This window comes from Ostrinia nubilalis, chromosome 3, assembly GCF_963855985.1.
Source record: "Ostrinia nubilalis chromosome 3, ilOstNubi1.1, whole genome shotgun sequence".
NCBI classification, from domain to species: Eukaryota; Metazoa; Arthropoda; class Insecta; order Lepidoptera; family Crambidae; genus Ostrinia; species Ostrinia nubilalis.
In genome coordinates, this window is record NC_087090.1 from 11080755 (window position 1) to 11104180 (window position 23426).

At 37.0% G+C, this 23426-nt stretch overlaps 1 protein-coding gene across 3 annotated transcripts; it reads left to right on the forward strand.

Annotated features, from left to right (window-relative positions):
• The first annotated feature begins 73 nt into the window (after window positions 1-73).
• LOC135087929 (carnitine O-acetyltransferase) lies at window positions 74-22933 on the forward strand. 3 transcript variants are annotated; one of them, XM_063982787.1, is made up of 13 exons: window positions 74-806; window positions 1740-1772; window positions 2616-2855; window positions 3040-3251; window positions 3422-3572; window positions 4120-4294; window positions 4670-4857; window positions 6491-6591; window positions 6708-6827; window positions 13621-13743; window positions 20360-20558; window positions 20781-20918; window positions 21889-22933. In XM_063982787.1, exons 2-13 carry the CDS (start codon window positions 1749-1751, stop codon window positions 22102-22104), a joined length of 1887 nt encoding a protein of 628 aa, XP_063838857.1. In that variant the 5' UTR covers window positions 74-806; window positions 1740-1748; the 3' UTR covers window positions 22105-22933. The 3 variants fall into 3 exon arrangements, with proteins under 3 accessions (XP_063838857.1, XP_063838856.1, XP_063838855.1); XM_063982786.1 differs by lacking the exon at window positions 74-806 and adding an exon at window positions 823-961; XM_063982785.1 differs by lacking the exon at window positions 74-806 and adding an exon at window positions 935-1016.
• The last annotated feature ends 493 nt before the right edge of the window (window positions 22934-23426 follow it).

The following is a 23426-nucleotide window of genomic DNA, read 5'->3' on the forward strand; positions in this document are numbered from 1 at the left end:
GTTCCCGTCGTTATCTTGTTCTGGGTCTGTGATGTCTACATCGTTTTCAGGCGCAACTTCGTCTTCATTGTGTTTAGTTTCATCTTGTCCAGCCATTTTTAACAATTTATAATAGATTTTATTGATTTTAATTGAAATCTGAAAGCGCACACAAAACACAAAAACAAGATAGATATTATCCCACTGGGAAAAGAAGTCTTTTAGTGGCGCTAGTGTGTAACCAAAATATGTCAAAATACCTAATAAATTTTAGTTCCAATAAATTCCGCGTACCAACAGAATCATGGCGATTCATCGTAAATTGTCTATGCCCGACACTGGTCAAGTGACTGCGGGGTTATTCCGAAAAACGATATCGATATTTCAAATGTTGCCATCCCTCCCGCGCACAGGGAGATGCCAGCATGAGCGACGATGACAGATAGATTCGAAACTACTACGTAAACAGCGTTTCAGAGTAGCGGCCGTGACAAAATAGGTAGAAGTAGTTTTATAGAGGCTAGACTATGGTTTTTTCCACCATTTTATTGTGTGCTTGGAGCTTGGAGCCATGTCGGGGAACATTTTCTTTTACTTTTATTAGCTGGCTCAAACAAAATCACACTCCCATCTCCCATACAAAAAAAAACTGAAAATAATGGCGTCACACAACTCGCACAACACTGAAGCCTGAGGCGTTCAAAGCTTTCGTTTTAGCGGGACACCACAAATAAGGAAAGATCCTAAAAGATATCGACATCGATAAAATCACTGGAACATGGAATACGATTAAATAAAGTTTCGTTCCAAAGATACAATAACACGATGTACCTATTTGACATTGAATTTATAACTTCCTGCCTGCCTACGTGTTCCCTTTCACTAATCTCTTCTTACTCTTTGCACTAGACTTTGCTCTGTGAGCCAACATTGCCAACTAACTATGGTTTCCACCACAGTTTCAACTGCCAATAATTTCAAGGTAGGTAATGTCTAATTATTTATATGTAGTGAAGAAGCTTAATTTCTCGAAGTTTGTAAGTATAGATTCTCATTTGTTATTTATAAAAGTTAACTTAATATCATCAATTAATAGAAGTTTACAATTTTTAGTTCCTAAAAGATTATCAATTGTTTTAGTGGGTAGGTAAGTACCTACTAAATATTAGTAAAAAAATTGTAAACAACTAAAATTACTGGAAAAATTGTTTAATAATTATTATCAAACAATTACCTATTTTAAGTATACCTAAGGTTTTTTGTAATACATATCTATGATTGTGGGCTTACCTAACAGGTACCTTATTTGTTATGTAGACCACAATATCATGCGGTAGTGCGGTACATAACTTATAGTCATTATGCACTGCCTAATAATAATAAAATATAATGATAATTTTGTAATTCAGTAGCACACCAAACAATACCTACATTTTTGATCCCCTAAACATTCTAGCTTTGATTGAACATCAAAATAATGCCATTATGTATTTAATTTTATTTGCTATTATTTTTAAATTAAATTAATTTTAATAGAAAATAAATAGGTTGGCAATGGTTGGCATCAGCACATGCCTAGCTTCAAGTTATAAGTTGCTTTTGCCATACAAACTAGTTTCAGGCTATCCTTTTTCTAATAAAATATGTACTTATGTAAGTAGGTAAACAACTATTTTTAGAAGAAGAAGAGCATTTAACCAAATTAATAATTTAATGGTATTGTCAATATAATATATTGGTTTTCTTTGGATTTTTTTCAGGATTCAAAAATGCTACGAGCGGGTTATAAAGTGGTAAGCAAACTAATACACATATTTTATCTTAACCCCTTGAGTATCAAAACCGCCGGCGGTCGCTGTTCTAATGCCGATTTTCCGTCAACGATCACAAGACCGCCGGCGGTCGTGCTTGTTCGGGCGACTTTTGCTCTTATACCTCTCGATACGTTATATTTTTGTATGGACAATGGACATGTTTATTTCATACATCAACAGGGTATACCTACTTAGGTACCTATACCTATCAGTAATACTGTGGTAATACCAACTAAGAAAAAAATGATATGTTATGTTTATCGTCTTACTTTTTCTTACCTCCACCTAGACAGTAGATGCACGTAGATGTCGCTAGCGTAGGTCAAAAAAATCAGTCGAGTAAGTTACTAAATCATTAGTCGAGCCAGTTTATTTTGTTCTATTTTGACAGGCGAATAGTACCTACCCCCCACCACGCCACCACGCATCCCTGCTCACTCGCTCATCGGCTTTAAACAAGTTCGAACCGGGTAGTTTAGTCCAGTCCATTAAAAACACTAACTACTTACAGTAGCAACATGTAACCTACTCAACTAAATTTTTGGTTTTCGGACACGTATAGCTACTAAATTACTCGCCACTCGCCTAAATTAATCGACTAGCGCGAACAAGGCTTTACGAACTTGTTATGACATGTAACTATTAGGATTTAACTACTTTTATTTGTAACTTTATATGAGACTAATTTGTACGCCACTCATAGGCAAAACATAGAGCTCTACTCACTATGTACCACCTGAATTCCACATGTTCACCTATGTTTTAATAAATAAATGGATTTGATTTGATTGGAACTGTGATATGTATTTTTTTTTGTTACAGTGTGGACCCAAGAGTCTTTTTTTGAAACCTTATGCAAGTTCTTTTGAACTGTCTGCTCATTATGTATCTGCAAATACTGCTGCTAATGTTCAAAATCTTCCGCGGCTGCCAGTCCCAAAGCTAAGCGATACCCTCGACAAATATTTGAAAACCGTGAGGCCACACTTGAACGATACGGAATTTTCACAAACGACGAAATTAGTAAAAAGCTTTGAATCTGGGGAAGGTAAACAATTACAAGTAAGTCTAACTTAATAATTCTTTGCTTTAATAATGAAGGTAGTAGTATAGAATACTAGAGGTGGGTACTTATTTAGCTAATAATTTATCAGTTTTTCTTTTTTCCACTTTAGAGATTTGCCACTGGATCCGCGCCTTTGTGTTAAATAAATTAGTTTTGATCTGATCGTACATTTTTTTACAGAGTTTATTGGAAAGTCGAGCTGAGAAACATCTAAATTGGCTAGAAGAATGGTGGTTAAATACAGCGTATCTCGAATATCGCGACCCAGTCGTTGTTTATTCCAGCCCTGGCTTAGTATTCCCGTTCCGTAAATTTAACAATCAAAACGACCAACTCCAATACGCAGCGAAGACTTTGCTCGCTGTACTGGAATATAAAGCTCTAATTGACGGGTAAGGGTATAAAATTTAGCATAAACATAATATTTAGATTATTGATTGTTATTTTATTATGAATACCTTCTATGTTTTAGTCTAGAAAATTGATAGTTATTTTATTATGATTACCTACTAGGTACCTACATAAACATTCTTAATTGCGTTATAATACTTGTGTTTTACAGGAACAAAATACCCGTAGAAATGATGGGAAAGAATCCACTGGATATGTCACAATACAGAAAAATATTCGGCACATGCAGGATACCTGGAGAAAAACGAGATAAACTATCATACAACGATAGCAAATATGTCACCGTCATCCACAATAATCACGTAAGAATACTAAGGCTTAATCTATACTTCTATACTAATATTATAAATGCGAAAGTAACTCTGTCTGTCTGTCTGTCTGTCTGTCTTGCTTTCACGCCTAAACCACTGAACCTATTTTGATGAAATTTGGTATAGAGGTAGTATGAGTCCCGGGACATATGATACTTTTTATTCCGGTTTTTGATACAGGGACGCGCGCGATAAAGCTTTTCTGGGGCAGAAAAAAATCCACGTGGGCGAAGCCGCGGGCGTAAAGCTAGTATTATGAATATAAAATACTGCACTACAATGAACCGTTAAGACTATGTATTGTACATTAATAATAAGTACTTAAAGTGAGCATTTAGGTATTATCCTAAATTGTTGTGTTAAAAAAACTGACACTTAACACTTCTAATATTGTATGGCTTTATTAAATGTATGTAAGCTGGAAGTATTGAATTTTCGGATAGATCCAGTTTATTCTGTAACTTATATTGATATCATTGGATAGAGCACGTGAAGCACTTTTAGGATCAGTAATATCAATATTGATTTGTTCTTGCAGATATTTCATCTAGATTTATGGGGCGAAGATGGTGTGAGATTAAATGAAGATCAAATCAAAGATCAACTTAAAAAAGTAATGAAATTATCCGAAACAGCAACAGATAAGGGTATTGGAATACTTACATCTGAAAATCGTGATACTTGGGCTAAAGCTTATAATATTTTAATTAAAGGTGGGTATCTTCTTGTCTATGTAAAATAATTAGCTATGTAATTATAAATTTAGCGTTATGAGTTGCTATTTTAGAGGCTTTACCTGCGTTTTATCATACATACAAAATTTAATTGGTAATTTCTTAGATAAGCATATCACTAAATATATCCGAGATATCCATAACACTAAATTACTTACTAATGCAGATGCGAACTCAATTTTAATTATTTATTTCTTGGTGGACACTGGTGTACTACTCTATGTATAACTGCTAAGAAGTTACCTACAGTACCTAATAACATTTATTAGATACGTACTACACTACTGTAATATGTAATTAATTATTTATTCAATTGTTTATTATTATAACTCAATCGTTATTTTCAATTCATAGATAATTTGAATAGGGAGTCGTTAGCCGATATAGAAAAAAGTTTAGCCGTACTCTGCTTGGACGCACCAGTAGACTTATGGAAGTGTCCGGACAAGAATGCTCGTCAAAATTTAGCCGCTGCCCAAACAATTCATGGCGGTGGTTCAAACAGCAACGGTTGCAATCGCTGGTTCGACAAAACAGTACAGGTTAATTCACTAAATACCCTGTAATAGGTGATTAAAGTGGTGGTGGAATTTTACTTTAAATTATGTTCACAATTCTGTAACAAACTAAAGTTAAATGATTTTTACCGCAACGCGCAACCAATGAAATCTATTGCTAAAAATACTAAAAACTTTTCCAAAGATTATTAATTAAAGGAAAGTTTGACAGGCCTGATTTAGTATTAAATATTTTTCCTGATGAAATAATGATAGTTAGGGAGGCGAGGTAGCTAAATGGCGTAATTCAACGGCGCCGTCGAGACCTATCAAAATCGAAAGATAAAATAATTTCGAAAAGAAAAGCTCGTATGGCAAAAACCATTTTAGCGGTGGGTTTGGCGTGTACGGTTTTTCAAAAATGTTAAAAAAAACAGTTACTTGGGCATTCTCGAGCGCGTCAGATATTCATACTACGTATGCCCCGAGTGCCTCTGATAACAACGGTATACTAATCTGCCGGTTTGCGTGGTGGGGGTAGGCATATAAAGTAGTCAAAAATGAAAAAAAAAAAATTACTCGAGCGCGTCAGATTTTCGGAAGGGGTGTTAAGTAGGCCCCAAAGAAGCTCCCTTTAAAAAAACTGACGATTTCGGCGTGACGATAAGTTACGATGAATTTTTGAAAATGCAAAAAAAAAAGTTTTTTTGAAATACTCGAGCGCGTCAGATTTTCATAGGGGAGGTTTATCTCGGTATCCTGAAAGCATATTTTTTTAATCTGACAAAAATGTTGGTGGGTTCTCTTAATCTGACCGAAAAAGGTTTTTTGGTTTCTTTTTTTTCCTTTCTTTCTCCTTGATAAAATGGGGAATTTAAGAATGTCAATAAAGCGATACAACCAACGTAAATGTTTATTTAAACTTTTTTTTTGTAAAATGTACCGTTCGCGACTTATATGCCGTAACGCGTTCTTAGGAAGACGAAATGGCTTCTCCACACTTCCGGTCATGCGGAAACCGGCAGATTTTGTATTTTTAGTAAGTTTTAGATTATATTCTTCAAAATAAAAAATAAAAAATCGCGCTCGAGAATGCCGGATTAACGTTTTTTTTTACAAGTTCGCGACCCTATAACTCGGCGGCGTCAAGGACTTATCGTCAGATTAGTTAAATTTAGTCTTTAAACACTAAAATCAACCCCCAATATCTTAATCTGACGCGCTCGAGTATTTCAGACTATCCATTTTTTTTACTAATCTGATCGTCTATCCTAGGCGCGCGTCACTACATATAGAGCTAAATACTTTACAAGGTTGTTCTATTAGGTCTAAGGTATCTCTCATATCTTAAACTGCCACGCTCGAGTATTGCCGAAAATTCCCCTATTCGCCTCCCTAACTATCTTAAATCCATTGCTACTTTAGTTCAGCCTTTATTAACCTTTAGCAAACCTAACAAATAATTTTAAGGTGCCCAATAAATAATGGCAAACGAAGCGGCACGAAGGCTTGCTGTACCTACTACTTTCACCATACACGCCTCTACCTCGTTCTATCTTCTTTCTTTTCTTATAGAAAAGTGACAAAATTATCATATTCGTAATTTGTGTTGTTTCCATTTGCAGTTTTTGAAAGTTTAGCAACCAGATAATAATTTATTATTATAAAAATATTTCAGTTCATTGTTGGCGCTGACGGAATAACGGGTTTGACTTACGAACATTCTCCAGCGGAAGGACAACCAATAGCTGTTCTAACCGATTATATTATTCAATACATGTACGTTTTCTTTCTTTATTATTCGTTAAAGGTATTTTTTCCAAATAAGGAAAATAAAATAAAAAATGTAACTTGCTGTGCCATCGTCTATTACATTTTATTTCTCAAATTTTCAGAGAACAAGATAAAAAGTCGCCGACGCAGTCCGCTAGGCCTAAGGAACCAGTTTTATTGAAATTTGCGATGAATAATGAAGTTTCTGAAATGATAAATAATGCCAAAACGAACTTGAACAGGTGCGTATTGTAGAAATTATTTAATTTCATGTATGTAGGTAGCTACACAACAATTGAAGAAAAATTACAGTCTTTTAATAGGAGCTTTATAGCCGCTACTGAAAATGTAATTAACATAAATTGTTATTTAAGGAAACGTTGTTTAAAAATGGCTTTTATAGCCTGACCAGGAACATAAAAACCCTGGCATAGAGGCGCGTCAATTGCATTTGATCGTGCAACACTGAGTACAGTCGTACCTGTGTTAAATTAATAGGCTAACTTTATGTATCAGGATTCAGGATTACGGGCTAATTTGATATTTTCCTAAATTAACGAAAAAATATTATTATAGGTAACCTGGTTTAAATAAATTAAATGAAACCATCAATCGAGCTAGTAGGATTTATTTTATTATTCATCAATAATCAAATTCAGAACTTGAATATTCAACTGCAATGTTTGCTCATGAACGCTTCAAACTTGGTACTTCTTTCCCAATTCCATAAAATTCAACACTTAGAAAGTGACAAAATTTTTTAAAATAGGTAGTTGAAACAAACCACAGCTAATTTTCATAGTGGACTGTACTATGCGATAAACATGTCAGTCAATTTGACAACCTTTGTCGGAAACATTATTCAATGAAAATATTATCCGAACCCTTAGTATTTCTCTTCGACAAATACTTTAACACATTGTGAACCACTTTTCTTTCACAACTATAAAAAGATTTTAGCAATTTAATTCACAAAATCAATTGCGCACATTTAAAATAAAGTTTGTTTACACTTTGACAGCAATAGACTAACATGCAAGGTGACATGTCAATGAAGTTTTCAGTTACTGTTGCCATTAAAAGAAATTAGTACCACTAGTTTTCCGCAACATGGCGAGGGTTTTTATGTTCCTGGTCGGGCTATAAATGACATACCAATGAAGCTTTGGGCATTAATTCAAATTAATTCTTTTCCCAGTTCTGGGGGCGTATCTTATCTTATCTTATTTTTGGGCCGCGCATGGGCGCAGTGCACGTCGACCCATTGGGATCTTTTGTGCTTCCCTATACCTTTATCCCCCCTCATCCACAAAGATCCTATCCATATAGTGGATCAAGTGCTTGGGTGAGAAGGACCTATATTCTTCTGGCGTCGGATAAGCCGACCCCAGGAGACCCATTCTAGTTCTAGCTAGCGCGTCACATTCGCAGAGTAGGTGTTTCATGGACTCCGCATGTTCTCCACATGCTCGACAGCTGTCATCCGTAGTTAGGCCCATTTTGTGGAGCATGTGGTTTGTAGTGTAGTGTCCTGTTAGCGCACCCGTGATCACTCGGGCTTGCCTTCTGTTTCCATTGAGTATGAGCTTTTCCCATGATCTTGTGTTTCCAACTAGGAATAGTTTGGAGTGGCTCATGCCGTTGGAGCTTTCCCATTCAGCTCTGTGCTTCCTGGATGTATATTGCCTCATGGCCATGTGTGGCCCAATAGGTGCCGCCTCTGACCCTTGTCTCGCTAGACTGTCGGCTCTCTCATTGCCTTCGATTCCAGTATGTCCAGGTACCCACATGAGGGTCACCGTGTTGTGCCTTCCAAGTTTATTCAGTGCCAAGATTGCCTCCAAAACGAGTCTGGATCCAACCCTCACTGAGGCAATGGCTTTGAGTGCTGCCTGACTGTCACTTAATATGTAAATGTCACGCTTTTTATGCGCCTGTTCTATATTCCTTACTGCGCACATGATTATAGCATAGGTTTCAGCTTGAAACACTGTTGCAAACCTCCCTAAGCTTTCACTGTGCTCAGATTGTTTGGAGTAGATGCCCGCTCCTGTTCCTGAGTTCATCTTGGAGCCATCAGTATACCAGATCAGGCTGTCTTGTTGACGTTTTGGTCCTCTTTTCCAGTCTTCCCTTGTTGGTATAGACACTTTAAAATCCTTGCTAAACATGTACCTAGGCTGCATTGTATCACAACCCATGTCCATTATTGCATCTAATTGAGGATCACTCCCCATCCTTGTGTGCTTGGTGCAAGGTTTGGATGTACTCCAAAGTCCCGCCCCCTTCAGTCTGTGCAGCGCCTTCCTTGCATCTACTTCTAGCGCCAAGTGCAGTGGGGGCAATCCCAGAATAATTTCCAATGCTGCAGTTGGCGTAGTTCTAAACGCACTCGTTATTGCTAGGCATGCAGTTCTTTGCAATTTGCCCAGTGCCGTTCTGCACGTCTGTAACCTAATTCTAGGCCACCAGACAATGCTGCCATAAAGTATTATTGGTCTCACCATAGTTATATAGATCCACCTCATCACTCTGGGACTAAGTCCCCATGCCTTCCCGTATGCACCACGACACATTCCCAGCACTCTCATAGCCTTAGCTATGACCGTATCTTGGTGTTTACGCCATGTAAGTTCCTTATCTAGGATTACCCCTAGATATTTCACTTCATTGGTCCAGGTTATTTGCTTACCATAAAGGTAGAGATGTCCTAGCCCTGTTGTATTTCTCATTTTTGTAAATGCAATAGCATTCGTTTTTCCCGGATTCACCGAGAGGTGGTTTTTGTCACACCACTCTTCCAGTGTGTTGAGGGCTCTTTGCATGATGTCTGTCACAATAGTTGGGAACTTGCCCCTTACCATAATTACCAAATCATCTGCATATCCAACCGTGTAGAGTGGTCCTTTGTTTAGTTTCACAAGTAGTGAGTCCACGACCAGGCTCCATAGCAAGGGTGAGAGTACCCCCCCTTGCGGGCAGCCCTTGACAGTCCTTACACTCATGCACTCTCCTTGCAGTTCTGATTGAATAATCCTGCCTTTAAGCATACAGTCTATCCACCGGCATAGAGGTAGTGGTACCCCGTGGTCAGAAGCAGCAGCTCCTATAGAGCAGAAGGTAGTGCGGTCAAATGCCCCCTCTATGTCGACAAATGTCCCAACAGTAACCTCCCTACTCTCAAGAGCCGCCTCCGCCCTGCCGGTTACATAGTGTAGCGCAGTTTCTGTAGATTTCCCTGCCTGGTATGCACATTGAAGCTCATGTAGAGGAAATCTTTTTAGTGGTCCTTGTCTTATGTACTTATCTACAAGTTTTTCAAGCGATTTGAGAAGAAAAGATTGTAGACTTATTGGCCTATATGCCTTAGGGTCGTTGTAATCCGGTCTACCTGGTTTAGGTATAAAGATCACTTTGACTTCTCTCCATACCTTAGGTATGTATCCAAATGCTATGCAGGCCTTGTATAACCTGCATAGATGAGGAGTCAGAATGGAGATTCCTTGCTGCAAGAGAATTGGGTAGATCGAATCTGGGCCTGGTGCCTTGTATGGTTCAAAGCTCCCAATTGCCCATCTCACTTTAGTCTCATCCACTACTCTCTTAGCCGTAACCCAGTCGAGCTTGTTTGTTGTTCTATTTTGTTCCTCCACGCTGATTGGATCTTGATCATCGTTTAGGACCTGTGACACAGAATAAGTAATAGTACAGGTACAGAAGGATTACTCCGCAAGACGATTTAAATAAATGCGAGTCTTGCTACGACGCGATACAGTGGAATTCAGCTCGCACAGCACTACGTACCTACAATTTTATTCACCTACAAGTTTTGTCTCTTTCTATCGCGTGCCTCTGAACTCTTCTTACGCTGTTAGGGTTGCTGTCTAGTGAAAAAATAATTAATCTACTTATTTGTAATGAGGTAAGGTAAGTACGCATTCATTATGGAAAACCTTGGTAGAGGCCTTTGTCCAGCAGTGGACGTCATTTGGCTGAAACGAACGAACGCATTCTGAGCAGTAGTCATGATAGGTTAGGTTCCTATACTATCCTAAGAATTATTGATTACCTACATGGCCAACATACCTTTCAGCATCTTTGAGAAGCGAAAAAAAAGATAAATCCGGTAGATTTATTTTCGAATTTAAACACCCGAACGCCGCACAATATTTCTTTCTCTTTATGTCCATTTTTAAATAATACTTCGATTATAGAATTAGGTACTACAACGCACGCCAGCGTGTCAGGGCGCGCGCGTGACACTCGACTGATATAATACCCGCCGGCGGGGCGCTTCGATGTAGGTAATTATCGGATGTACCGCGCGGAGTGAGCCAGGCCTGCCTGTGATTCAGGAAAGTGCGTTGCTATCATTGTTTTCAACGTATCTTTGCCTGCTTCCGTATATCCCCCCCTCTCACTCCATACTGTAGTGAGTGGGTTCGCTTTGGTTGTTGACATGGCCTTTGTTAGTCTTATGCCCTCGGGAACTGAGTTGATCATCTCACAATGATCCCTCCATGCCTTCCTCTTTGCCTTTCGCACCGCTTTGCTATACTCCGTCAGTGCTCTTCTATACTCTGTAAAGTCATTCCTAGCTCTTGCTATATTGAACGCCTTTCTTGTCTCCCTTCGTAAGAGGGCTATTTCCTTGGTCCACCATGGAAGTTTCTTCGATCCCGCCTCGCGTTCCGGGCAGTTATCCCTCCAGGCAGTCTTCAAGGCATTGGTAATTCGATCAGCGTCAAACTCTATTTCAAGCACAGAGTTGAGTTTGCATTTTGGTTCACTAAGTTCCGTCCTTAGGTCCCGTTTGAAGTCTTCCCAATCAGTGTTCCTGGGATTCCTTCTTTTAATTGCGTCTTTTCTTATAGGAGCATTATACTTAAAGCATATATAGTTATGGTCAGACAATGATATCTCGTCCGAAACATACCAGTTAGTGATTTTCCGGACTGCCTTCTTACATGCAAGCGTCAGGTCAATCACCTCTGCCCTCCGGGCATTGAAGAATGTAGGTTTGTTACCCTTGTTAATAATATGTGTTTCAGAACTCACCAGAAAATCCAGTAACCTCTCTCCTCTGGCGTTGTTGTTTGAGCTGCCCCACACAACATGATGAGCATTCGCATCGCAGCCAATGATGGTTTCCAGATCTTCTTGGTTGCCGTGTTGTATCAGATCCTGCATTTGCCTTGACACAGGATCTGCCTTTTCATATGGGAGATATGCCGATGCCACTATCACTCCTCGCAAATCCCCCTCCCTTTGGATCTTCACTGCTGTGAGATCCCTGTAAGAAAACCTGGATAGAGGAATCGCACTTATCCCATTTCTGACATAAATGCAAGTCCTCGTATCATTAGTAGAACAATTATATATTAATATTCCACCTGTGCCGCCGAGTCCTTTCACCTCACCTTTGTACAGGTAGGGCTCTTGGATTAAGGCGATATCATATCTTTTGACCTTGAGCTCTCGTGCCATGATGGCAGTCGCCGCTTTGCAGTGATGCAGATTAATTTGAACGCACCTTAAACCCCCGAAGAGAGCTGCAGACGTCAAATTCTGTCCCCGAGCTCGGTCTCCTCATCCGCGGAGATATCATACTCCAGCGGCGAGGACCGTCCCAGGTCCAGGTCAGCTATGGCCTCCAGCGAGCCTATGGATGCGGGAGACAGAGCGGCAGCAGGTTCATCTACCACCAGCTTCTCCCCCGCACCCCCAGTCCCTCCGGATAGCCCTTCACTCGCACTAGGTCCCGCTATTGGTTCCAAGGCCTGCTCCTCTGTCCGCGGGCAGTCTTCCGGGACCGCCACCGCTGGGGGCGTAACTGTGAGTTTACATCAAAAGTCGTCACTAGTGAACGCGTAAAAAAATGACATTAAAGAAGAACGGTCACGCCCCATACAAAAAAAAAACCCAGACCCGACAGAAACGAGACATACCTCAGTTTTTTTGTCATGTTTTAATTAGTTAAATTATATATTTTTTATATTCGAAATCTATGTATAACCACAGAATAATAATAAGTACTGTATAACACCAAAATATTACCCTTTGTTTTTGTTCAGGCGTTATACAAAAACTAATACAAAATGCCTATTTATCACCAAAATTGGTAAATGTATGTACCTAAATGTCTATTACAGTTGCTATGGAATGTATCTAGGGGACCTGGAGATACAGCCGGATTATACAGGGTGGTTATACATATGGAACGATAGTGATCTCACTCGATTATTTCTAAACTATACAAGATATCGAAAAACTAGTTACTGATTCTGAAAGTCTCTTTCAAATGGTACCAATAATAGGTTACAGATTATGGAAGCTAGTAACATTGAATTTTTGGATTTTGTAACTTCTCGTTTCCATCCTGTATAATCCGGCTGTATCTCCAGGTCACCTAGATACATTCCATAGCAGCTGTAATAGACATTTAGGTACATACATATACCAATTTTGGTGATAAATAGGCATTTTGTATTAGTTTTTGTATAACGCCTGAACAAAAACAAAGGGTAATATTTTGGTGTTATACATAGATTTCGAATATAAAAAATATATAACTTAACTAATTAAGACATGACAAAAAAACTGAGGTATGTCTCGTTTCTGTCGGGCCTGGGTCACAGATGTCCGTTCTTCTTTATGACCCCCTATGCGCCCCTAGCGGAAACTTACAAGAACTAAAATTTCCATACTTTTTTTTAATGCGCTTACTACTAGTGAGCTTGTTTGATGTAAACTCACACTAAGCCCTCAGGATGCTGAAGTACCTACCTAATACCACTCCATTCAGTAGCAACACATAATAAATACGGTTGCGATAGCTTTTAAATAGTGCTGCTATAGGCAAATGTACTTCGTTATGGTTACTCCAATTAATTACGGTTCTGTGATGAATGGCTGTCCATCAAGATTTTAAGTCAGTAGGTTTTTAATAAGAAAATTACTGTAGCGAGTTTAATTCACTTGGTTCGTACAAAGAACTTGACGGATATTTTTAATTAATTCATCATAATGTTCCAGACTCGCAGACAACTTGGAACTCAATTGTTTTACTTACGATAAATATGGCAAGAATTTTATAAAAACTCAGAAGATGAGTCCCGACAGCTATTTGCAGATGGCGATGCAATATGCTTTTTACAGGTTGGTTATACATCACATTGCTTTTGAATATTGTTTATATATGTTGTTAATAAATCATAAAGTTAATATAGGTTCCATAAACTAACTTTGGCAGAATGATATGATATCAAAAATTATGACTAAACCATTCCAAATGCTTTTTATTCGAAGCTAATGAAGGTTGAAGAACTAACTAAAAGAACGCAAGCCATTGCAATGGTATCCTTCCGTTTGGCCAAATTACTTTTCGCCAAATTTCACTTCGCAAACAACTTATCGCCAAAGTTTCATTTCCCAAATGAACTTTTAGCTACTGTTACTTTTCGCACCTAATTCATTTGGCAAAATTTTACTTGGTCAATTTTTTTATGGCAAATGTTTAAAGCAAATGTTTTATTTTGCCAAATATATATACCACAAATCAAAGCATAAGGTCATAAGATCATGATTTTCTTTTAAACAAAATTTTTAAATTTACCTTAAATTTAAATTTAACAAAATAGTATGGTTTCAGAAAGTAGGTATTGCAGAAAATATAATATAAATATCCTTGGACATTTTACACTACGCTTCTAGTCCCAAACTAAGCAAAGCTTGTACTATGGATGGGTACTAGACAACGGATATAAACATACTTAAATACTTTTTTTGTAATACATAGGGTAAACCAGAGAGTGATTGCCCACTGGTAGTAATTGCCCGCTTTAAGGATAATATTGTCAGGTGCTGACTTTGAATCACTCTAGTTATATTTGAATTTACTAAGTAGATGGCTCCGAGATCAATGAACAGTAGATTTAAAATTTACAATAGGAAACACTAAAAAAACAGTCATGGCGGATTTTGTCAAGACGGGTGAAAATGTTACTCAAACAGGTAAAGACTTTAACAATTTTACTAAGGAATGACTTGCTTGGAGGTTAAATTTTTTTTTGCAAATTATTTAATATTCAACTAATGGTGTATAGTCATGATGAAATTATTAGTGTTTTCCCCATTATCAATGAAAATAACTGGTAAAATTTGATTTCTAACGGTCATTTTAACGGTGGGTAATCACTGCACGTAAATCTGTATATTTTTAGTTATTGCCCACCATCATTTCAGTTATTGCCATATGTTAAGTATAGTTATTGCCCAGGGCAATTATTATTAGAGTGTTGCCACCATGCAGTAGCAGTGTTTACGTTGCTCATTGCTAGACTTGTTTTGCAATTTACAGGCATAAATATTGAAATGTCTTTTAATGTTTCATTTACAGTATGTCAAAGACTCCAAAAGTTCAATATAGCATAGAAAATTTGCAAAAAGCGATCGAAGCTGTACAAGATGTATCCAACAATTTATCTACAAGATAAATTGCTGAAAAATATGGTTTGGCTTGAAAAAATTGATAAAAATTCAAACGCAAATACAAAAAATGAAAATCCTACGTTAAATCTACTAGTGAAAATGTTAATTGTAAGGAAATAGATACAACTTTAGGGAAGAATAATCAACAGCTAATTGAACATTCTGAGCAACCACTTGAACTGATATCAAAGAAGATAAAAAAATAAATACATATATAAAATTCAAATTTTTGCGTCATCTATGTTTTGAAGTAGATGATTCTGTCTCTACCGATTCTGACTCATCAACATTAGCTCAAGAAATATTTGATAATATGTTAATAAGGCCAAACGCAATTTATTTTGAAATAAATTACTGTAGTACTAGAATTTAAGTTTAATGTTTTGTTTATTTAAAGCCTATTTTGTCATTTTAAAATTGATTATTTTGTTTTAAGATACTGGGCAATTACTGTGCTTTGATGTGGGCAATTAGTGTAAGTAATGGGCAATGACTGTACTTTTTGGAGGATTTTAAATTTATTTCAATATTTTCTAAGTTACGTAAGTTTTAACTAAAAACTGTTAATATTCTGTTTAACAGTTAATTGAGTTATAAGAAAAAAGTCATAAATGGTCGATAATTAAAATACTCTCTTTAATTTTTCATCTCAATGTATTTGAAATCTTTAAGTGGGCAATAGCTATACGGTTTACCCTACATACATATTATACATAGTAACACCCAGACCCATCACCACAGAATAAGTAATAGTACAGGTACAGAAGGATTACTCCGCAAGACGATTTAAATAAATGCGAGTCTTGCTAAGACGCGATACAGTGGAATTCAGCTCGCACAGCACTACGTACCTACAATTTTATTCACCTACAAGTTTTGTCTCTTTCTATCGCGTGCCTCTGAACTCTTCTTACGCTGTTAGGGTTGCTGTCTAGTAGTGTCTAGTAAAAAAATAATTAATCTACTTATTCGTAATGAGGTACGCATTCATTATGGAAAACCTTGGGAGAGGCCTTTTTCCAGCAGTGGACGTCATTTGGCTGGAACGAACGAACGCATTCTGAGCAGTAGTCATGGTAGGTTAGGTTACTATCCTAAGAATTATTGATTACCTACATGGCCAACATACCTTTCAGCATCTTTGGGAAGCGAAAAAAAAGATAAATCCGGTAGATTTCTTTTCGAATTTAAACACCCGAACGCCGCACAATAATATTTCTTTCTCTTTATGTCCATTTTTAAATAATACTTCGATCATAGAATTAGGTACTACAACGCACGCCAGCGTCCTGACGGGCGCGCGCGTGACACTCGACTGATATAATACCCGCCGGCGGGGCGCTTCGCTGTAGGTAATTATCGGATGTACCGCGCGGAGTGAGCCAGGCCTGCCATCACAGTAATTTAAATTCATCATTTAAATTTCTGCCCGGCCGGGAATCGAACCCGGGACCTCTCGGCATAGTAGTACGTTCCGAACCACTACGCCAAACGGCCGACAGTGACCATTAACGCGCGAAGGCGAGCGAACGGAGCGAGCGAAGTGAGCGTGCCGCGGTAGCGGCCGCCGAGCGCTAGAATCACCTCTATTGTTAATGAATAATTTGGAAATTTCCATGAAAAGAATGAAAATTTAAATTTAATCTAAATGAAAATTAATTTAGAATAAATTTAATATTAACTAAGTACCCACAAAATAATAATAACCACAAGCTAATTTGTTTTCCATTCTATGCACCAATCAAATTATTTTGTAAATTGTTTATCATGAAATACTTTGGGAAAAGTAACTTTGCCAAACAATAATTTGGTAAACAATAATATGCCAAAAACGATATTTGCTAAACAAAAATTTGCAATAAGTTGTTTTGCCAATGAAAATTTGCGAAACGTTGTTTGCGATGTGATAATTTGGGAAACGTTTTTGGCCAAACATTAGTAATCCCATTGCAATGCTTCCGTCTCTGCTCCATATACATACAATAATGTTGTGTAACATTATATGCTTTTTTATAATAATTAATTATACAAGGTGTTGATTTCAATCCTCGCCATATTTAGGGAGTTGATTAAGGCGATTAGAGTCCTCAATGACCTTGGGCGTTTGACCTTCACGCCGCGAGCAACACCCGCGTACCCCGCACCAAAAACTCCGATTTGACACCGATCAAAAATACACGGGCATAGGTAGATACAGAATAGAAGCTCTTTCTTCATACATTACTGCCTATTATTTTAAACTTAAATTGATGAACCTTGATGTCGGTGTCATTTAACTCAGGCGTAAAGGTATTTAATAAAAATAACAAAATCCATGAACATTTTGTACGGGATAAAATTTTATTTTATTTTTCGTAAATTTTCTAATGCTTTTGTCGGTTCAGTCGTTCTCGAAATTTGAACAAACCCGACTTTATTACAAGCTTTTATTTAGCTTGCAATTTATGATGTATGTAGGTAATTACATAAATGTTTGTTCGGGTGGAATCTTGCAAGCTGAATTAGTTGCAAGCTGAATTAGTTAGACCAACTTCCTGACGACAACTAGGCTAGATGACAAAATTTCAATTATTTGTCCGCCAGACAGATAATTAGAAAATATTAGTTATTATTTATTTTCTTTCATAATTAAATAATAACAGTGCTACATCGAGTTGAAATGGCGCTTGAGTAGAATTTTTACTCAAATGTGACGTCACGACGCGACATTTCAACTCAATATAATACTGTAATTATTCGATTATGGAAAAAATTAAAAAATATGAGTCTAATATTTTCTAATTATCTGTCTGACGGACTAAATAGAATTTCGATTTCATTACCCAGTCATCATCCCTATTGGAACGCATTAGTACCTACCTAGTATGGTCTATGGCTTAAAAAAGCAAATGTTTCTGCTTTTGTCTATCACTTATGAAGAATAAACTGAAAATGTATTTGTCTTTTTATTAGAAATCCTTCATCAATTGAGTTCAAATTTCGGATATACATGTAATTCGGGTGACAATGCAATATTGTGATGACATGGAGCTGGAAACTGCAGGGTCTGATGATGGAGCTGGAATGTGGCCATAGGAATAGGCTAGTTTCTTTAAAAAAGACTTTTGGTCCGTCAATTTTACATTATCAAAAAATATTGGACACGGGATATTTTTATTTTTCAATTAAACAAGTAATTACGAAGATAATGATGCGATGAAATTCCGCGTGACGACACAAATCGCCACATTTTTAAGCATGCCTTGACGTCATGTGCCTCATCTTCTGAACTTTGGTGCGCTTCATCTCTTTAAATTTTCATAAGTTTAAAAAAGTGAAAAATACATTTAGAGTTTTTTTTTGGTAAGTTCACCGACGGTCTTATTCAAACTCTTGCTACTTTCTTGCTTTATCCACGAAACATCCCTATTCTTCGAAATTATTACGATCTACAAACGGAAAATCTCTGCTACTACGCCGCAGTAAATTCCCCATCATAAATAAAAAGATTTTTTTTAAAACAAGCTCTTTTATGCTAATAATTTTGGTTTCATGACATGCTCCTAAAATTCATCACCTTATAAGAGGATTTTAGTTTTTATCTGCGAAACTTTTTAATAGTAGGTACGTTTCATGGTTTGGTAATTTAGGGAAGTTTATTTGCACTTAACATGAAAAATATGGCATCAATGTACTGAGTACCTATGCACCTTCAGTGGCAACAACAAGGTCTACTGGGTACCTATAGTCTACTAAAGGCATGAAATAGATTAATTTCACTAAAAATTAAAACCAACTCCAAAACGAATCACCAAAAGGTAGGACACCGACACCGACTCCGAAAATGGCTAATTTTGTAATCAGTATCCAAATTTTTAATAAGTTCTATAGAACAATTCAATACCACTTTATCTTAATTTTTTTTAATGTGACAGGAGGCAAACGAGCAAACGGATCACCTGTTGGTAAATGATTACCGTCACCCATAGACACCCGCAGACCCAGGGGCGTTACAGGTGTTATTTTTAATTGTGGTATTTTCGCGAAGAAACATATTTAAAATCTAATTCTAATAAGTATGAAAAATATAAATTGTTTTCTTCACGTAAATCGATTAAGTTACAGATTCTGACTAGCTCCTAATTTGGATACTGATTGCAAAGGCCTAGTAAATAAATAACGTAATAATTTTTCTACTTGTATTTATCTAGTGCAGTTGTTTTGGAGTCAATTATAGTTTTTTTACACTAATAGATTCTATTCAGGTAGAAAATAGCGTCTGAGCGCGTCATAATTCAATTGTATTGTCTGACTGCACGTACTCTATGAACAATTCTGACATAAAATCTATTGTCGAACAAAAGCTGGGTTGCACCATCTTACTTCAACTTTGACAAGCGTCAAAAGTCTGTCTAACTCCATACAAAAAACACCGGTTATCGCCAAAGCTACGGTCAAAGTTAGGTCACGTCAGGTGGTGCAACTTAGCCAAAGAAAAAATTCATTTTGATCGCTAATGTCAGTTTGTAGCGAGTGACACAACCTCCCCGTCTGAAGGCCAGCGGCCGACTGCCGCCCGCACCCCGCGAAGGCCCCCTCAACAGCAAAACGTTCGGAATTTATCAAAAGTAAAATTTATGAATGAAAGTAATGTTCGATTGAAAAACGCAACGTGTCATTTAAAGGTTAAAGAATTCCCAATCTATTCGTGCAAAAATCTTTTAAATTAACATAGCCGTTTTGGAGGAGTAGGGAATTTAAGTAAAAAATCGATGTCCCGTATTTATTTTTTTAATCCAAAACAAAGAGACGTAGCGAAAATTCAAACGTCACAAATGTAGTCCTTGAACTGTTGTATAACATATATTTTTTTCAACTATTTCTGTCCAGCAGTAAAAGAGGAGTAGGCTTTACAAAATGCCCATTTAGCGCGGATTGAGGACACTAATCGCCTTAAGTAGCTTATTCTGATCACGAATCAGTAAAAAAAATTACTTCGAAATAAAAATGAACTTTAGTTAGTCAACTACTTTACGTGGCTTCCTTCTGTAGGCTATCCAACATGATAAGCGAGCGATCCGCGTGGCTCGATGGTGCCGCAGTGTAAACGTGCAGTATTGCGAGCCACAGTACAGTTGATGTCGCACGGAAAATATTCGCTAAAAAGTCCACTTTCGTTTGTATTTTTTTTGTGGAAAATGCGTTTATATAAGTCATAATAGATCACCTAAATAAATATGGTGAGGATTGAAATCAACACCCTGTATAACTAACAAGCTTTGTTTTATAACTAAAATAATTTTAGGCTTCATCAAACCCCTGGCGCTCATTACGAATCGGCTGCTACTAGAATGTACGTTGGAGGCCGCACAGAGACTATTCGATCGTGCTCTATAGAGTCTATTGAATTTGCAAAAACAATGCTAAATGCTCAAAGTAGTCCAAAAGAAAAAATACAAGCTATGAAGAATGCCATAAATGCTCACAAGAACTATACAGTACAGGTAATATTTTCATAAAATTACATCTGTTATCACTTAAATTATAACTAGGGATCAATTCAATATCAGATTTACCAGGAGGCTAAGTGAACACTTTAATAGAAAACCCATCGAATAGTATAGAGACTGGGGGAGGAGGAAATAAATGGGGTAAATCCCCACTGAGCTAAGTACCTAATCTTCGTAATCAAGTACATACTATAATAATATTATTATTTCTTTAAGGCACTTCAAGGATATGGTGTTGACAGACATCTGCTTGGATTGAAACTTACTGCTTTGGAAAATGGAATAGAAGTTCCCAAATTGTACTCGGATGCAGGGTATATCAAAAGTGCACACATGAGAATTTCCACAAGCCAGGTAAATACCACCGATAGAAATCGTTACAGGGTTAAACAAATGAATATTCCAAAGAGACAATATGGTAATTTCAATGGATGAATTTGGTTAAATTACGTTTGAAAGACATTATCATAGAAAAAATATAATTTTTCAGATAAGTTTTTGTTCTTTACTTGATAAAAGATGGAACGTTTAAACACTACAACTACACTAAAGGCTGATTTACACGTATTAAGTAGTTAAGTAGGTAACTAAAAGGCAATGCCGGAAATAGGCGCATTTTTTTTCGCGCGGCCAACAACCAAACCTTGTTGTTATATTACAAAATAGTGTGATAAACCAAACTTACTATGACATGTATACCTCTAAACCCAGTCTGAACTGAGTTACGAGCGTTAGAAGTTAGATGATTTTACATACTACTAGATTTATATGAAACTTTGCCTTTTGCGCGCAAGTTTTGTAAGAAATTGCAACAAAATAGCGACATTGTATGTGTAAACAAACAATACAACCTATTATAGTCTCCACCTCCAGCCATTAGTGTGGAGCAGAATCAACGCAATAAAAGAAGGATGGCACTATACAAACGCCATCGACACTGACATGTTACATTCGGACATTCTAGTACATTGAGATAATGCAGGGCAGACAGGCAATACATCCACTTACTCGTACTGCAGATGTTCCATGTTCAAACATCAAATGCCGTAACATTGAATGATCATAATATCGAAAGGTAGATTCATCGTGACATCTTCTTCTTCTATTCGTATTCGGTTCTCTTTTCTTCGTCTTCGTCTCTTCTCCGCTTCGCCTTGGTGCCGGGCCGGGCCTTAATCGAAAATCACATACTCCGAGGATTTCTTTAAGATTACACAGATAATAAATTAAAAAAATATGTTTAGTCATGCCTATCCTAGGAAACCTTTTTGATAAACAAAATAATCTTAAATTCTTAATAAACATGACTCTTGTATATTTGCAGGTCGCCTGTAAATGCGATGGATTTATGTGTTACGGACCATTAGTAGCTAATGGATATGCTACGTGCTACAATCCTCGCGATAATGATGTCAACTTTGCAACATCTTCATTTGCGTCGAATACCGAAACAGACTGCAGTAAATACCGAACGGCTTTGGAGCAGTCCCTCCAAGACATGCACGATGTTTTGCTACAAAATACACAGTCTAAACTGTAAAGCTTTTTAATCAGCAAGTTTTGTCATATGTACTGAAATGCATTTTACCTTGTCATTTCTACATAACTACTTTGATACGTTTTAGTTTAAGAAATTGGGTATTGGTGGAGAAATTATGCATATTATGTAACTTAAATATTTATAATTTATGTAACTTAAATATTTATAATTCACTGTAATACTTATAATAATCCCAACTAATATTATAAATGCGAAAGTAACTCTGTCTGTCTGTCTGTTACGCTTTCCCGCTTAAACCTCGCAACCGATTTTGATGAAATTTGGCATAGAGATAGTTTGAGTCCCGGGAAAGAACATAGGATAGTTTTTATCCCGGTTTTTGAAACAGGGACGCGCGCGATAAAGTTTTTCTGTGACAGACAAAATTCCACGCGGGCGAAGCCGCGGGCGGAAAGCTAGTAAGTACTAAATGTTAAAGATGTATAATGCCTACATATTTTAAGTGATTGTTATTACAAGACTGACAAATAATCTTGCGTTACACTAGTTGCGTTATAAAAGGCTTGAGATTATTATAATTTCCTTTTATTGTAAACTAGCTTTCCGCCCGCGGCTTCGCCCGCGTGGAATTTTGTCTGTCACAGAAAAACTTTATCGCGCGCGTCCCTGTTTCAAAAACCGGGATAAAAACTATCCTATGTTCTTTCCCGGGACTCAAACTATCTCTATGCCAAATTTCATCAAAATCGGTTGCGAGGTTTAAGCGGGAAAGCGTAACAGACAGACAGACAGACAGACAGACAGAGTTACTTTCGCATTTATAATATTAGTTGGGATTGCCGAATCGCTAATAAATTGTAACTGTTTACATTTGCGTATTAATTATAATACTATGTACATATATGTAGACGACTGCCCATCAACTTAGACCAATGAATAGTACTGTAATTAGTACAGTATCATACCGTGAGTTAGTAACTATCAACTCATCTTCAAATCAGTCAATCACCATTCTTGGGGGGGTGCCACGCCGCTATAAAGGGTGGAATTTTGTAATGCCACCTGGAGGAAAAGTACTCTTAATATATAAATTTTTTCTCAAAGAAACATTCCTTTATTTTTGAAAAGAAATAGAACTGCATTCAAAGATTTCCAAAAATTTGCGTGCCACACCCGGGAATCGAACTAACTATAGTCTGTTAAAAATTACACCCTGTATTTTTATTACATCGATCGTTAGGGTTTAGTATAAGGATGAAATCTCTCTAACAAACTTGATAAATCAAATGAAAGGAAAATATGTTACAGAAAATTGTATGGTACGTTAGTGAATTTTCGAAAATCTTTGAATGCAGTTCTGT

Coding starts and splice junctions, on each gene's coding strand:
- LOC135087929 (XM_063982785.1), top strand. CDS start 969: ATGTCTAATTATTTATATGTAGTGAAGAAGCTTAATTTCTCGAAGTTT. Junction 1,773..2,615: donor TACGAGCGGGTTATAAAGTG/GTAAGCAAACTA, acceptor TTTTTGTTACAG/TGTGGACCCAAGAGTCTTTT. Junction 20,919..21,888: donor TGAGAATTTCCACAAGCCAG/GTAAATACCACC, acceptor GTATATTTGCAG/GTCGCCTGTAAATGCGATGG.